Below are 15,905 nucleotides of genomic sequence, written 5' to 3'. Positions count from 1 at the left end.
TTTGCCATTGGCAATCCTTTCATGTAGATATTTCTGGAGTCTGCTAGCCAGCCTATCTGAGCTACTTATGGGGTATAAGATATTTTGTCTTATTCTACATGGCATTATGACAGGCAAATAATATTAGCTAAATCCAGTTAATCTGGAGTATGACTAGACTATTTCCAATTAAAAAATGTTATACAGCAACAAAGAACCAGTTTAATATTGCAAGTCTAACCAGTAGGAAAAGGTTTTTCCATGATTTCTTCAAATTAAGAACTTGAAAACTTCATAAAGTCTACATATCATTAAACTTTAACTCCTATGTTATAAAGACTAGATCATTAACATGAGATTTTACTTTCTTTTCTTTTCTTTTTTAAAAAGATTTAATTTATTTATTTGACAGACAGAAATCACATGTAGGCAGAGAGGCAGACAAAGAGAGAGGGAAGCAGGCTCCCTGCTGAGTAGAGAGCCTTATGTGGGGCTCCATCCCAGAACCCTGGGATCATGACCTGAGCTGAAGGTAGAGGCTCAACCCACTGAGCCACCCAGGCACCCCTGAGATTTTACTTTATTTTCTTAATATTTATTTATTTATTTGAGAGAGAGAGAGAAAACGCACGTGCATGCACAAACTGGGGAAGAGGCAGAGGAAGAGAATCCTACGCAGACTCCCTGATGAGCTGGGAGTCTGACACAGGCTCTATCCCACAACTCATGAGATCATGACCTGAGTGGAAACCAAGAGTTGGGTGCTTAACCCACTGAGCCTCCCAGGAGCCCCCAACATGAGATTTTAGATTTCTATTTCAAATATTATTTTAAAGTTCGAGGATATTACCAGTTGAGGATCAGAATGATATGCCATTGAGGCCCAAATCGATAACTTGAATTATACTTTGAACTCTTCAATTTATCCACTTATTCATTCATTCAATAAATATTCGTTGAATGCCTACCATGTCAAGTGTTACGACAAGTATTATTCATTTAGGTACTGGACAACAAGCTGAGAAAGTCACAAAAGGCAAATGTAGTTTCATCCCTCCTGGAGCAAACAGTCAAATTTAAGAACACAATTTCCAATACAGTGTGATAATGGACAGTGAGAGGATTACTGAGGATACAGTAGTACTCAGGAGAGAGCTGAGTACTATTGTAAGTAGTGGTAAGATCTTACTGTGGTAAGATGAAGCTGGTAGTAGCAGCAAAGGGTTCCCAGAGGAAAATACATTCAAACCGCAGCTGAGGACATCAGCCAGACAAGGCAGGGGATACTAAGGGTAGAAGTATTCTTTCTGTTCTTTTCCTCTAGGAAGAGGACCTTTATAAAGGCATTGAAAGAGAGAACATTTGGTTTGAGAAAGTGAAGCAAATTTAGAAGAGTGTGGTAAGAGATGAAATGGGGCCAACTCCGGCAAAAACTTCGAAGCTATATTAAGAAATCTGCACTTTATTCTGAGGCTGATAGGGAGCAATTGAAGGGTTTTAGAAAGGGAGTAAGAGAATCATATTTGCATTTTTGAAAAAAAAAATCACTCACTGCTCACAATTTAGGAAGTGGATTTTTAGAGAGTGAGACCAGAACTAGGAAAGCTGGTCAGGAAGCTTCGGCAAAACCCAGGTGAGGGAGTGGTAGCCTAGATCAGGGAGGTGGCAGAGGGGATGGTGAGAAAGGAAATACGCAGTGTGAGTGTGTATGTGTGTGTGTGTATGTTTGTGTGTGTGTGTAGACATACACCCTTCTGTCAAAAAGCTCATAAAACATTAAAAGGAAAAACACACATGAATTACCCTTTATGCATAATAGCTAATGAAAGAGCCCAATAAAGCTCCAGATCAATAGAGATCAAGACAGAATGTCAGGGGAAAGTCAAGGGAAAAGTGACTATTTCTGTTGAGAAGATTCTATTGGACATTTCAGGTGACTTAGAACAGACTCAGGTGGCAAATCAGGTTCTATGAGGGGTAACATTTGTTGCTATTATAATTGTTTTGTTATTTTCAGAAATGTAATAAATTACCACAGTTTTGAAACTCACGGATACAGCATAAAAATCAATAATGAAACTCCTATCTTTCAAATAAAATGACCTCATTATGGAATTAAGCTGTTTTACTTTTCTTTGCCACAGAAGACATTAACAAATTTGCGCATATTTAAAAGTACTCCGCAATAAATGCATTAAAAGAAGATTCTTTTTATAAAGCACTGACTATAACTGCACTTCATTTGCAAATGATAAATAGACTGCAGTGGCTATGCTTTCCTTGTATAGGCAAGCTCTCTTATGAGAATGTAATCAAATTGCTCCATTGCTTAGCAACCACAGGTAAAGAGCTAATAAGTCAGGAGTCATGATTCTGTGGGAACATTCTGCAGGTCAATGGCATGATTTCAGGCCAGTCTGGAATTCTGCTGTGGCACTTTCAAACCAATACCGACAGGATGCATTAGAATAGATGAGAGTTAAGATACACATGTTCTCATAATCGATTGAACTGACCTATATATATTGTGATCTGGCACAATCTAGGGCATCAGTCTGACAGAAGCACCTATAAATTAACATCACAGTAAATGCAGCACACAGCTATGGCTTCCTAAGGAATTTTTGTTTTACCAATTTTAGGTAAGCCAAAGAGGAAGGAAGGTACACTTAAATGAGAATGAAGGCAAGGACTCTGACATTCACCTAGCCAACAGGAAATCTACTAAGGAAGAGGAGCAGGCATTGGTGAAAGGCTTTTTGAAAATATTACCTGTAACCATTGTGACTGGTCATTGTGGCCGGAGGTCCAAGCATTCACTTTGCCCTGTTTGTCCAGCCGAGCTTTCCTTGGTTCCCAAGTGAACATGTCCATGTTGAGAGTCCTGAAGATGCTCGAGGCAGTGATCTGATAGTCTTGTATATGTCCTGACTTCATCCCCAGAGGCTCCGAACAGCCTGGAAGAAAATGAGAAGGATTCCATGAGAAAAATAATTTATTGCCCTGGAAGTTTTCTACGTTCATTTTGGATAGGCAAAATAAGATGAAGCTTAATGCTATTCATTTCCCCAAAGAGAAAGCATCTAAATTCAAAAAAGTCTATAATCAGAAATAAATCTGGAACAAAATCGAAAAACAAGATAGCCAATTCAGGCTATTTTGTCTGAATATATTTTGGAAAAATTGAAAACAAGGCAGACAATTCAAACTACTTTTCTGTGATAGATGATTTTGCAAAATGAAAACAAGGCTGAAATGCTCTCTCCTATCTCATTACTGATAGCCTCATGACTATTCCCTGGTTTTCAACAGTTTCATTGTGTCTTTAAAAAAGAACATTTTCTCACAAAGTATACTTGATTTTCTTTTATTTGTTTCCATAACATTGCAAATGAAAATTCCCTCAGTACAAAGTCATTTTCACAAAGTGCTCCAATGGTGTATTTCAAACTGGACAGCATTTTGTTTTCTGAGAAATATCTGTTAATCCTTACCGCTGATTCTGATAGCACCAACATGGCTTCCTCTAGACATCGAGGAAGCTTATATTTACTCGATGGATACCATGTGCCAGGCACTGTGCAAATACAGAATTTAAAATAATAGATAATAGAAGAAAATGAGGTAATTCTAGCAAAAATCTTTATTGTACAAGCTTTCTTATAAAAACTTCCATTTTGATCATACTCAGTGACCTCTAGTATTGGATATTTTTGAAAGATTTTCAAATCTGGAACATATCTTTTCAGTTTCGTCATGGTATGAAATTTGGGTTTGTCTGTTAATGAGAATTTGTGTATATATGCCCACACACATGTACATACCCATATACATACACACAATTTCTTAAAGAAATTTACACACAATTTTCCAATCTTGAATTACAACTGTGATAAAATTCCACTCACAAAGCTCATAATAGGAAGCACGATTCTATTATCATATTAGTCAGTGGTTGAGTCTTCCGTATGTACAACTGCTACATTTTGACCAAGGAACACACAAGATGAGTTTGATCATCAAGAAACCCAAGATGAAAAAGGGAATTTCTCCAATTAAGGCCATCTCCTGGTACTCTACTGGTTCCCTACTTAGTCTCTCTGTGGCTTTTTACCCATTATTTAACCACTTCATGCCTCAGTTTTCTCACTGGTAAAATGGTGGTAATAATAATAAACTACCTCAAAAAATATTCTAAGAAATTAGTTAAAGTATTTAGAAACAGTATGGCATATAGCTAACATTCAGTAAATGTTATTTCCATAAAGCTCATTTTGACACATAATGTTAAATCACCAGATCGGCCGATCAGTAAGCACTAAAATAATGTAGTAGGACTGGTTACACTTTCTGAAACTAGGCTGTTTTAAGTTCAGGCTCTAAGAGAGGGAGCTTAGAACTGTTCACTGAAAAATAATTCTTAACTATAATTAATAGCTTTCTGTTCTAGTCAATCTAGATCACTGCCTTCTTGAAGCTTCTCCATGTTTGGCTTCACCTCCACCTTCTAGGAAATGGCCTTTCCTATACAAACATGGCCAAAACTGACATGGAGGGTTAGCCAATTATGCGCCTTAGCACAAGTCTTGCTGGAATTCAGGTGTAGGAGACCTAGACCCTAAGTCTCAAGGTAAAAATAGTTCAAATTCCTAAATATATCTTCTGGAGGAGAAAAATCGCATGACAAATTTCAAAGATTCTAGAAAATTCCAAAATCTTAATGACATGCTGTTTATCTGCTGGCAGTTCTAAGGTAACATGCATTGTCTGCATTATAGATTTCTGATCTTTCTATTATGACCACCAACGCTCCCTACACCCACCCTGCCCTGATAGTGGGGTCTTTGTAAAACTGCTTGGGTTGAAGAAAGATATAAGGGAAAGGGAAGTTGTTTTTCTCCTTTTGTGATATAATATTTGAAGTCAGATGCCTTTATTTTGATCACTTCTGCTTCATCATAGAATTCATTTCATACCCACTCTGTTGTCCTGTATCTAGCCCAGAGCAAGTGCTGAATAATTTTTTCAAAGAATGGGTGAATTAATGACCAGTCCTCCTCTAATTACAGCCATGATTCATTTCATTCTAACTATCTTAAATCATACTCCTGTCAGAGAATTTAGGGGATTTTTCTTTTTTAAGTGTCTAGGGAAAAGATTAACTGTTGATCTTCTGGGCAGGCTGAGAGATCCTTTTAACAGCTTACTGAATACAGTAAGGCAGACTTGTGCTTTACAGCATTGCAGGGGATTGTGGGAAATCCTTTGGCACATTATATTACTGTTTATTTCTAGTGCTATAGTTAACATCTCTGCCAATTTGCCTCACACCACAAATTTTCCTTCTCATCCACATGATTTCATATGTGTAGATGTGTAGACTTTTACCAGAACAGACAGCACCTGAGCAAAATGAAGTATTAACAAAAAATTGATTATTTCGAGAGTGAGGTGTCCTAGCTTTTAAAAGCATCCATTGAGAGATTTCTATCCTCTGCATGCAAGCTTAAAATCAATTGTGGAATCGGGAGATGGGGTATGGCTTCTTTTAAGAACATAAAATCTGTAAAGTGTCAGGTGTAGCCTCCTGTAAAAGCTGAAAGTAAAATATATTCATACCTTGGGGGTGTAACTGTGTCTTGTAAGAAAGAGTGACCCCCATGAATCAAGAGTCTGGAAAATTGGAGATGGCAATGTTAAACAACTAAAAACCACGGGGCTTGGCTTCTCCTTGATTGCTTTATGATGAATGACTTAGGGATGACACTGGCCTGTGATGATAGAGTGACATGTAATATAAACTGCACAGCAATGATTCTGTTGAGATTTCTGGCTGTCAATAAATGGGTTCAAATTACCAAAATAAAGAAAACATCATTGTTAGGATAATTAATGGTACTAAAACCATATGTTGGTTACTTTATAAATGATGCCCATAGATAGTATGAAAATGTGATTCTTAAAACAGATTCACTCATCTGACCAAATGTCCCTAATTCCTTTAAATGTAATGGGTTCACTTAGAGTTTGGCTGTTTTTAATAGTAACTTTCATTTGCTAAAAATCACTCTCTTTCTTGGCATCACAAAGAAACCTAAGAAGAGAAGAGAAAGAGATATAAAGTATGCATTTCAATGTCTGTGCATTTCTTTTGAAATGAATAAAAAGCTCTCAGTTGTCCATTTGGAAAGATGTGTCCTATTTTTAACTAAATGGCATTGTTGTAAGTCTGATAAAGTCTTTCATGCTAAAAAGTGGGCACACATGAATTTTTGGCTTTTTACAAAACAGTTGGTTGAACAAAATCATCTCAGGCCATAGTGGCAAAGATAGTTTTTAAATGTTGATGCTAGAAATACAAGAACCACCACCAAAAATATAGCACAGTGAAATGCCTAGAAAAGGTTTTTTGTTTAGTTCAGAATCTAGCTATATTGAAATGGGACCACTGTGAGATCCACACATTAAGTCTTGATCTTTATATCTAGCACTGATGCTCCTGGAAGACAAGAATTATTTAACTCTGAATCCTTTGATAGATTTATCTCTGAGCTGGATAATCAGTGTTTGTACAGTAAGCAGGTTGCTAGATAAGAATGATATCAGAATGAATTTATAGTAGCTCTCATGGTTTTGAAGTATTACCTCCCTGGGAGGAATGATAAATTTACATGTTTCATAAAACCTAAACAAAACAAAACAAAACCAAGTTCTCATGGTGATGGACAAAGATAAAGCTTACTTTTCTATGCCATGAAGCCTAAACATAACTACAATTTGTGGGGTCAGGCAGATTCCTGTATTTACTGAACTTCTGTCACAAAACATAAATCATACTTACTCCTAAAAGCAAGACACACTTAAATCTGATTGAACTTCCCAGTGAGAGTTTATTGTGCTTTCTCTGAAATACACTGCTCCTTCTACATTAATTCTATTCTGCAGCATGTTTTGGAACTTGTTTATCCTACGCATGTACCCGTATGCACACATGCGCACGTGTGCATGCGTGCGTACACACACATGCACGCACACACACACACACACAAATTTTCTCCACTAACTGTGCTCTAGACATTTTGTAGCCAAAATTAATATCTGTGAGTGTTGGAAAATGGCAAATTAGTAGTAGACTACATACAAATATATGTTTTTTCTTTTAAAGAAAATACAGAAATAGATAATATGAGACTCACCCGACAGTTCACATCCAAGAAGTTCCATTCTCAAAGTGCAGTGTCTTCGACAAACTTGTGGATAGAGTCTTACATACTGAGCTTTTATCGGGGGTGTGAAAGAGTTGGCATAGGGTGTGTTGTTATCAACATTTCCACGAAACACCTGGGTAAAGAGATAAGATAGAGTTTGAAATTATTAATGGCAAGAGCTTCTTTACCTATTTTCATATATTGACCTTATATCCTATCTAATGTGATGCGTCAAAAATTGGATTAAGTATGTTAGGGATCTGGAGCATTTAAGAAGCACATTGTCCTTAGCAGTGAATATAAGACCTATAGATAAAATCCTAATTAAAGCTATAAACCACTGTGGTCTATGGCATAATCTATATTCTACTATGATGGTATTGTCGATTTTAAGGTCAGTCCTTCAGAGTCAGGGGAGAGTTTCTTCACTTTGTTTGAGAAATGGGCACCTGAAACCTTTCAGCTTAATCTGGGACCATCTGTTCATGCTACTTAGTATTTATAGGTGTTTTTGTTCGGTTTGGTTTGGTTTGGTTTGGTTTGGCTAGCAGTCTCCACTAGTATTTTCTGATCACTCAGTCTCTCTAATGCTATGATCAGACTTTATGATGCTTCAGGGTACGATTCCTCCAGATTATTTCCTTATCAGTCAGTCCCAGGTCACTGGATGAGAGAATCAAAGTCTTCATATCTATCTCTAGTGAAAAACAGTGTTTCCCTCTAAAAATTAAATCTGAAAATTTAATTCTTTTAAATCTCATTCTTGTTTTACTTTTCATATAACAATAATCAGAAAACTTTACCTAATTTCACTTAAGTATTTAAAAAATCTTTCATAAAATTTATTAGAATTTAACCATTTGGTTTTAAATGGGATGAGCTGCAGTCCTGATATTTTTAAAATTAAAATTTTTGAGGAAAATTTGATAAAAAATTGGGACTATAATATGAAAAGGCAAAGTAGGCACTGGATATTATTTTCATTTTCTCTAATGTATTATATTCTGCTGAAAAACAAAACTGTTTTCTAATGTGAAATATATAAGCATACATCTTTTCTATCACTTGGTACTTTTGTTAAAAGTAACAATTTTTTTTCTTTAAAAATAATGCAACATGGGGGCTTAAGTGGGTAGGAGAAGAATAAATGAAACAAGATGGGATTGGGAGGGAGACAAACCATAAGTGACTCTTAATCTCACAAAACAAACTGAGGGTTGCTGGGGGGAGGGCGTTTGGGAGAAGGGAGTGGGATTATGGACATTGGGGAGGGTATGTGCTTTGGTGAGTGCTGTGAAGTGTGTAAACCTGGTGATTCACAGGCCTGTACCCCTGGGGATAAAAATATTTTTATAAAAAATAAAAAAATTAAAAAAAAATAGTAATTTTGATCTGTACTTATTTAAGGAGAGTGCTAATCTGTCAAAGCAATAAAATGAAATTGAAAGCTATTTTTTAAAATAAAAATTAATCATCATACACAGGAGTATGCTAATATTGTGATAAAGTGTTTATATAACCACCAATTAAAATCTGACAAAATCTTAAATGGTAGCCGCTGCACATTTATTACTTGGAAAAACTCCTTGTACTCTACACCCTTTAGTCCAATTAAAAAAAAAATCACAACTGTATAAGGCTTCTGTTTAAGAGTCAGTAACTATTTAGCAACCAATGATTATTAATGAGATTTTACTTTTAAATTAAATATGTTAAGTCAGTCTTACCATGTCTTCATTGGTGCCTTTTACTTTGTACATCGTCCAAGTTTTTCCATCATTACTATATGCAATTTTGTAGGATTTTATATACTCTGGACTTCCAATCCTTTTAGCTCCTTGAGTAATCACACCAGTAACTCTCATTTTTCTTTGTAAATTTATCTGAGGAGACAAGGCATAAACAATGGTAACCTCACTGCTTTCAACATATTTCAATAATATTTCAGCAATACTGACAATATCAATTTGGGGAATGGAACATTTTTATTTCTTAGTAGAGATTTAAAATAGTACAGAAATACAGTAATTTTCTTGTATTTTTTCAGTTGATTATTAAGAGTATGTTAAGTTTAGCTTCAAGATCTTTCTCTAATGGAATACATTTCTTAAGTAAGCAATATTTGTGAACAAAGTTTGAAAAACACGATTTGCTGCCAAAATATTAGTATGAAAAACATTTGGTTGGTTACAATATGGAAATACAACTTAGGAAACTAAAAAATGGATGTATTATCTTGTCATAATTGCCTCAGTGACATTACTTTGAAACAGTAAAATCAATATAATTTTAATGTGTCTCCAGTTCTTTTGAGTTCAACAAATTTCCATTTAAAATTAAAAATGAAAATCATTCTGAGATCACTGAATAAAAAATAAGATAAAGGTAACCATACTTACAAAAACCAACCAACAAACAAAAAACCAAACATAAGCATCCTCAGTTGCTAGCTCTGTAGTCTATAGTCTACAGACTACTACTGTAGTCTCTCCTAGAGGTTATTGGAGGGTTTTTCAACACAGTTATTTTTCTCTTCATTTAAGCATATGGAAATTTTCTTATGGGTATTTTCTCTCCATATATTCTCCCCATTCCAAATCACCTTTTAATAGTTTGCTGCAAGAATAACAGTCATCTAATAAAAGTAATATTTTTTCATAGTTATACGGAGCTCCTTCTGATACTCTATAAATAAATGCCACAAGGTAAGAAACATATTTTCTTCATATATGGAGCCTGGGTGGCTCAGTTAACTGAGTATTGGACTCTTGATTTGGGCTCAGATCATGATTTCAAGGGTCATAGGATAGAGCCCCACATAGGGCTCTGTGCTCAGTGGGGAATCTACTTCTCTCCCTCTCCCTTTGCCCCTTGCCCCGCTTGCATGGGGCAATAATAATGAATAAATAAATCTTTTAAAAACAATTGTTCCATTCACTTTAAAATGCCCTTATGAGAAACAAATTGAGGGTTTTGGAGGGGAGGAGGGGGGGAGCCTGGTGATGGGTATGAAGGAGAGCACGTATTGCATGGAGTGCGTAAACAATAAATTTTGGAGCACTGAAAAAAAAAAACAACCCTTACGATGTTTATAAAATCTTCAGTTAAGTAGGAAGGTACTGCCTCAAATGTTCTTGACAAATTGCTATAGAGCTCCTTTCTCATTAATTACAAATCACAACAATTTTAATGTCTCATATTCTGATATTAAGTTAATAATTCTGATACCATTTCCCAAAGAAGAAAATCTTCAGATTCATGCTAGTGACTAGCGTTTTTCACTTTGTGATGAGACTAAGAGTTATTAACATTTGTAGAGGATGTGCATGTGGAAACCAGCTCCTCTATAGGTCACTATGTATATAGCATTTATAAACTATAAGCTAAATATATATTCATGTTACATATTCAAAAAGTTAAAAATCAGAACTAAGAAAGCAATCCTTAAAACCTTCCCACCCCCTACAATCAGTATGACTTACTAAAGGCCTACAATGTTTTATTCCCCTGGTTTTATAGATTTTAAATGTGTTAAGTGTGTTATGGGTAAACCTGAATCCCTCATGTAGCAAATGTTCTTTTAGGCTTTGGAAAATTTGCCACTAGGGCAAAGTCTACCTTCCTCTTCATTGGGAGTTTCCCAGTCCCATCTTCCCTCACGGAACATCATGAGGATCCATCCCAACCAATGTTCACAAGGCAGTTCTCTTGGGAAAAGGCAGTCTTGACTCATGTAAAAAGAAAACCTGGAATTCTGATGAGTAAAGAACTGGGGTGGGGTAGTTCCCAGCTACTGGCCAATAAACATGCCCCCTTTTCATTCTTATAATGCAGAATTTACAAACAATAATTTTGCTGTTAAGTTCTGGGTCTTTGGTCTCTTCTGCTAAAATCCTAAGTAAGTTGACTCAGCTGTCCAGTTTTACTTTTCTCATTTTAATACTCCAACATCAACATTTCTGACATGAATACATTTTATATCCCATTCTTGTTTGGAGGTCTAAATAAAAGAATATCCTCCATGAAGGTAAATTTTACCTATGGCTCTTAATATTTGTCTCAAATAGTTCTCCAAAGCTTGATTTTGGAATTTTAACTTTGAGTTTAGAACAGGTAACCTCTGGGGCGCCTGGGTGGCTCAGTGGGTTAAGCCGCTGCCTTTGGCTCAGGTCATGATCTCAGGGTCCTGGGATCGAGTCCCGCATCGGGCTCTCTGCTCAGCAGGGAGCCTGCTTCCTCCTCTCTCTCTCTGCCTGCCTCTCTGCCTACTTGTAATCTCTCTCTGTCAAATAAATAAATAAAATCTTAAAAAAAAAAAAAGAACAGGTAACCTCCAAAAGATAGTTACTATTTCAGTATGTTAGGTAAATTAGCACATTGCTATGGAAGAGCAAAAATCTTTCATATCTCACATATGATCTGCTTTTTCTTTTTTTAATCTAAGACTCTTCATGGTCTAAACCATTTTAATGTATACAACATAAATAGTGGACACTTAGAATCATCTTTCTTCCCATTTTGGAAGTCAAATTCCACCCTTGATATTGTTGAACATCCCTTTTCAATTATCTTTTATCTTGTTTCAATTATCTTGTTTATACCTCTTATAGATAGCCAAATTATCTCTGCTCAAGTTTTGGCTGATGAGCTGTAGGCTCATTTTCTAAAGCTTAAATTGTGGAGGTATAACAATCAGAAAAAATTTGAGTACATGTTTCTCTCTAAATCATTAGAAATGATGGTTTAAAAGATTCCTATTTACTCTAATATTTATAGGCTCTGAGAGTTCCAGCTCAGGGAGCTGGAATTCCAGATAATAATGCAGCACCCAACTTGGGTTCTATCTACTTTCAGTTGGTATTTGTAATTAAATATCAACACTGTTTTCATTCAATAAAAAATTTATAGAGCACAGGTTCTGGGATTAATAACACTTACTAGTCTTACATTTTTGAGTTCTTATACACCTAGCACGCTTAAGCTCGGATAATAAGATATTCAATATAAGACAGCTAAGATTTCACTCTCATGGTTACACTCCAGTTTAATACCAGGAATGTATATTGCTGTGAGAAATAAATGAGGCTTGGAAGAAGGCTATGGCATGATTTTAGAAACATCTCTACCACACAGCTTGTTGCAAGTAATCCCCTTTCATACATTCCAACATTATGCTACAATCTCTTTCTAAAATGACAGTGGCTATAAGGAGAACTGCCTTTTATCCTGCTTATTCTGCCTGTATGAACCACTCCAGATACCATGTTAAAGGTCTACCAGGGATTGCACCAGAAATTCCAAAATTACTCCCTGAACTTGACAGATATTCAAATACACAATGATTATTTTCATTTACTAATTTGATTTCAGAGAAATTATTATCCTACTGGGAAGTTGGTAGATTGCATGGCATTAAAAAACAGAACTGTATTTAAGGTATTTTGAGTGAATGGTATCCCCTATAAATATTAAGAAACATAATCTGGACCTAGAATGCCTCGAACCCATGCAAAGACCAGGCAAAAGGCAAAAAAGAACTGACAGTTTCAGCTCTGGCTTTTGTCACTTCCACCAATATAATCTTAGACAACTTGTCTAAACTGTCTGAAATTTAATTTCCTCCCTTGTAAAAGGGATTTTAATAGAATTATTAAATGTGAGGATTATACGATGTAATGCATGTAAAAATTTAATAACACCTGCCACCTAGAAATCTCTTAGAACATTTGCTTTTGGGGTTGATTTTCAGTTTTCGTTGTTATTTAAATGGAAAGAAGCATTCTTTCTACCTTAACCATTTGATGTTAGGGAATTTGGACTTGGAGAGGTACACTGTATTTATTAGAGTTGATAACCATAATAACCATATGAAAATACCTTTGGAAATAACTTCCAAAGCTATGAACTGATAAGACATTTAGGGCTACTATGTTTAAGCATGTGTGTGTGTGTGTGTGTGTGTTTGTGAATCCAACCACTAGCTTCGACATGCGGAAATGAAAATTCATGGGTTGCTGACAAGACTCCCTGAATCCAGCACTGGAGACTCCATGTTAGAAAGTTCCTGAGGAGGCACTGAGATTTATCAAATCCTAACTCAAAAAACCATGAGAAACCCTTAGTGTAATAGGAGTTTTCGAGATCCCAGTACATGTCTCCCTGTTTGGGATGTGGGGAAAACTCCAAGGGCTATTGATGGGAGACAGGCTTGGGAAGAGCTTTCTAAATCTGCCATTTCTCATTTTCATTTTGCATTCTGGCTCCTTCCTGATTTACCCCTCTTCCAGTCCACTGCCAGGGGGAGGCTGCTGTGATGTGTGGGCCAGGCTGGGATGGGGAGCCTGCAATCACTACAGGTCTGCGTGTTTCCTCCTCGGCACTCCGCATCCCTGTCTGCACTAAGGAGGTAAAATGGAGCAATGGAGATGCTGATAAAACAGTGTCTGGGGCAAATGAGGCAGGGGGAAGAGGGATTCGGGATAAGTACAGATTATAACTCTGTCATGGAGCTTCCTCTTTGCACCACCTCAATCTACCTGGAACAGCTGCAGCTAGGATAGGGTTTCCCCTTCTGTTCAGGTGTACCACTAGCCAAGATATGAACATGAACTCTCTGAGAAATGCAAGCATTGCAATCAAATGAAGAAAACAAAAACAGAACTATTACTAGAAAAACTAATCTAATAGAACTGAAAGATCAAGATTTTAAAGTTAAAAAAAAATCCCCTAAGAAGATAAGGACATTTTTGAAACATAAGACTGAAACAAAAAAAGAACCAGTTGGAAATACTGAGAATAAAAAATAAAATTAAAGTTAAAAAAAAAGTTTAAAATTAAGCTACATAAGGTTTTCAATGGGGTGATTTCAGGCATAGAGGCAGGGCTTCAGAATAAACTAGTGAGCCCAAGACAGATTATGAAATTCCTTCCAGAAGTCAGCAGAATGGGATACAGAGACTGTCCATACTGACAGATGATGTAACAATTTACTTTGAGAATTCAAGGAGGCAACAAATAATAAAAACTAATGAAAAAGTTCTGCAGATTTGCTTAATGTGAGATCAACATTTAATCTGTATCAGCAATTAATTTAAAAATATAAACAATTAAAATAGTGTGATACTGCCACATGTAAAAGCAGACAGATCAATAAAACAGAGTAGAAAATCAATAAACAGACCCCACTATGTAAGGAAATTTTATATATGAAGTAAGTGATATTCAAATCAGTGGGAAAAAATAGAATATTCAACAACTGAATTGGGATAATTTGGTAGACATCTTAAATAAATAAATTTAGATCAATGTCTGTCCTTTTATCCCAGAATAAAGTCCAGGTAAATTAAATACTTAAATGAAAAACAAACAAAAAACCCACCAAAGGACCAGAGGAGAATACTGAATTAAAAATAATTTGAGAGGAAAGTGACTTTCTAATCATGGCACTAGTTTTAAAATGTTATTAAACCAAAAATTTCTTTAAGATAAAAAGCAAAATACAAAGGACAAATGGGACTAATGTTTTCCAAATCATATCATAGCAAAGAGCTGATTAATTGAAGAAACTTGGAGATCTTATTTGTTAATAGGTAAAAAAACAACTCAATGGAAAAACCTGGGCAAGAGATTTTGTTAGTTGACATCAAAGGTAATACATACGGATCTTAAACATCTGAAAAGATACTCAATCTTACTCATAATACAAATTAAATCTACCCCAAGATACTATAATTCACACAGTATTACACAATATTTGTTAAAGTGTAAAGAAATAGGCAAGCTTGTATATTCCTAGTGGGAGTATAAATGACAGTTTTTTATGAAGGACTTTTATGAATTTAGTGACATGAAATAAATGACAAATGCACATTTTCTTAAACTCAGAGATTTCATTCTAAGAATGCAGCTTACAAGTATAATCATACATAGGCAAACTGATGTAGGTACAAAGTTGTTCTCTCCAGCACTGAGTATAACAGAACACAATTTCAAATGATTTAAGATGTCTGTCCATAGGGGTCTAAGTCATTTCATTATTGAAAAGTCCAGAAAATGGAACACTGTTCAGTTGTAAAGAAAAAAAACAAGAATGAGGGAAGGTAGGAGGAAGAGAGCAAGAGGGCGAGGGAGAGAAACAGAGCGAGCTCTTAGCGTGTGATTTGAGAAATTACTGCTTGTCAAGTTTTGGTATGATATCAAAGAAGAGTATCTACAATTATCTGGAAATTACATGGAAAAAGCAATAAGACGTTTACAACAAAACAATGTGTGTCATATACTTCTGTTTATAGTACTGTAAAGGGCAAATAATACATATACATATTTTCTTGTACAGGATTATAATGTCTCTGAAGCAAAAACAAAAAGCTGGTTAATAGTGGTCTCTTTAAAAGGTGGGAAATAGCTTGGGGAGAGAAAAGAAGGAAGATAACCTTGACAGTACTGTATCTTGTGTCTCCTGAAATTTGAAGTAGGTGATGTCTTACCTATTCAAAAGATAAAGTAAAAATAAAAGGTTGAGAATACAATGTTTTTTTTTTAAAGATTTTATTTATTTATTTGACAGACAGAGATCACAAGGAGGCAGAGAGGCAGGCAGAGAGGGAGGGGAAGCAGGCTCCCTGCTGAGCAGAGAGCCCGATGTGGGGCTCCATCCCAGGACCCTGAGATCATGACCTGAGCCGAAGGCAGAGGCTTTAACCCACTGAGCCACCCAGG

The 15,905-nt window shown here is 35.8% G+C and overlaps 1 protein-coding gene across 2 annotated transcripts in view; it reads right to left on the bottom strand.

The window, feature by feature from the left end:
• EDIL3 (EGF like repeats and discoidin domains 3) overlaps positions 1-15,905 on the bottom strand; it is a 413,532-nt gene that overhangs the window by 101,159 nt on the left and 296,468 nt on the right. For both annotated transcript variants that reach the window (XM_032335811.1, XM_032335809.1), the window contains 3 exons: positions 8,915-9,070; positions 7,176-7,320; positions 2,752-2,936 (listed from right to left, as the gene is read on the bottom strand). In XM_032335811.1, coding sequence (XP_032191702.1) covers positions 2,752-2,936; positions 7,176-7,320; positions 8,915-9,070 — 486 coding nt within the window. The remainder of the gene's footprint in view (positions 1-2,751; positions 2,937-7,175; positions 7,321-8,914; positions 9,071-15,905) is intronic.

Source organism: Mustela erminea, chromosome 3 (assembly GCF_009829155.1).
Source record: "Mustela erminea isolate mMusErm1 chromosome 3, mMusErm1.Pri, whole genome shotgun sequence".
NCBI classification, from domain to species: domain Eukaryota; kingdom Metazoa; phylum Chordata; class Mammalia; order Carnivora; family Mustelidae; genus Mustela; species Mustela erminea.
Note: the sequence above shows the minus strand (reverse complement) of the source record. Positions and strands in the feature narration are given on the sequence as shown.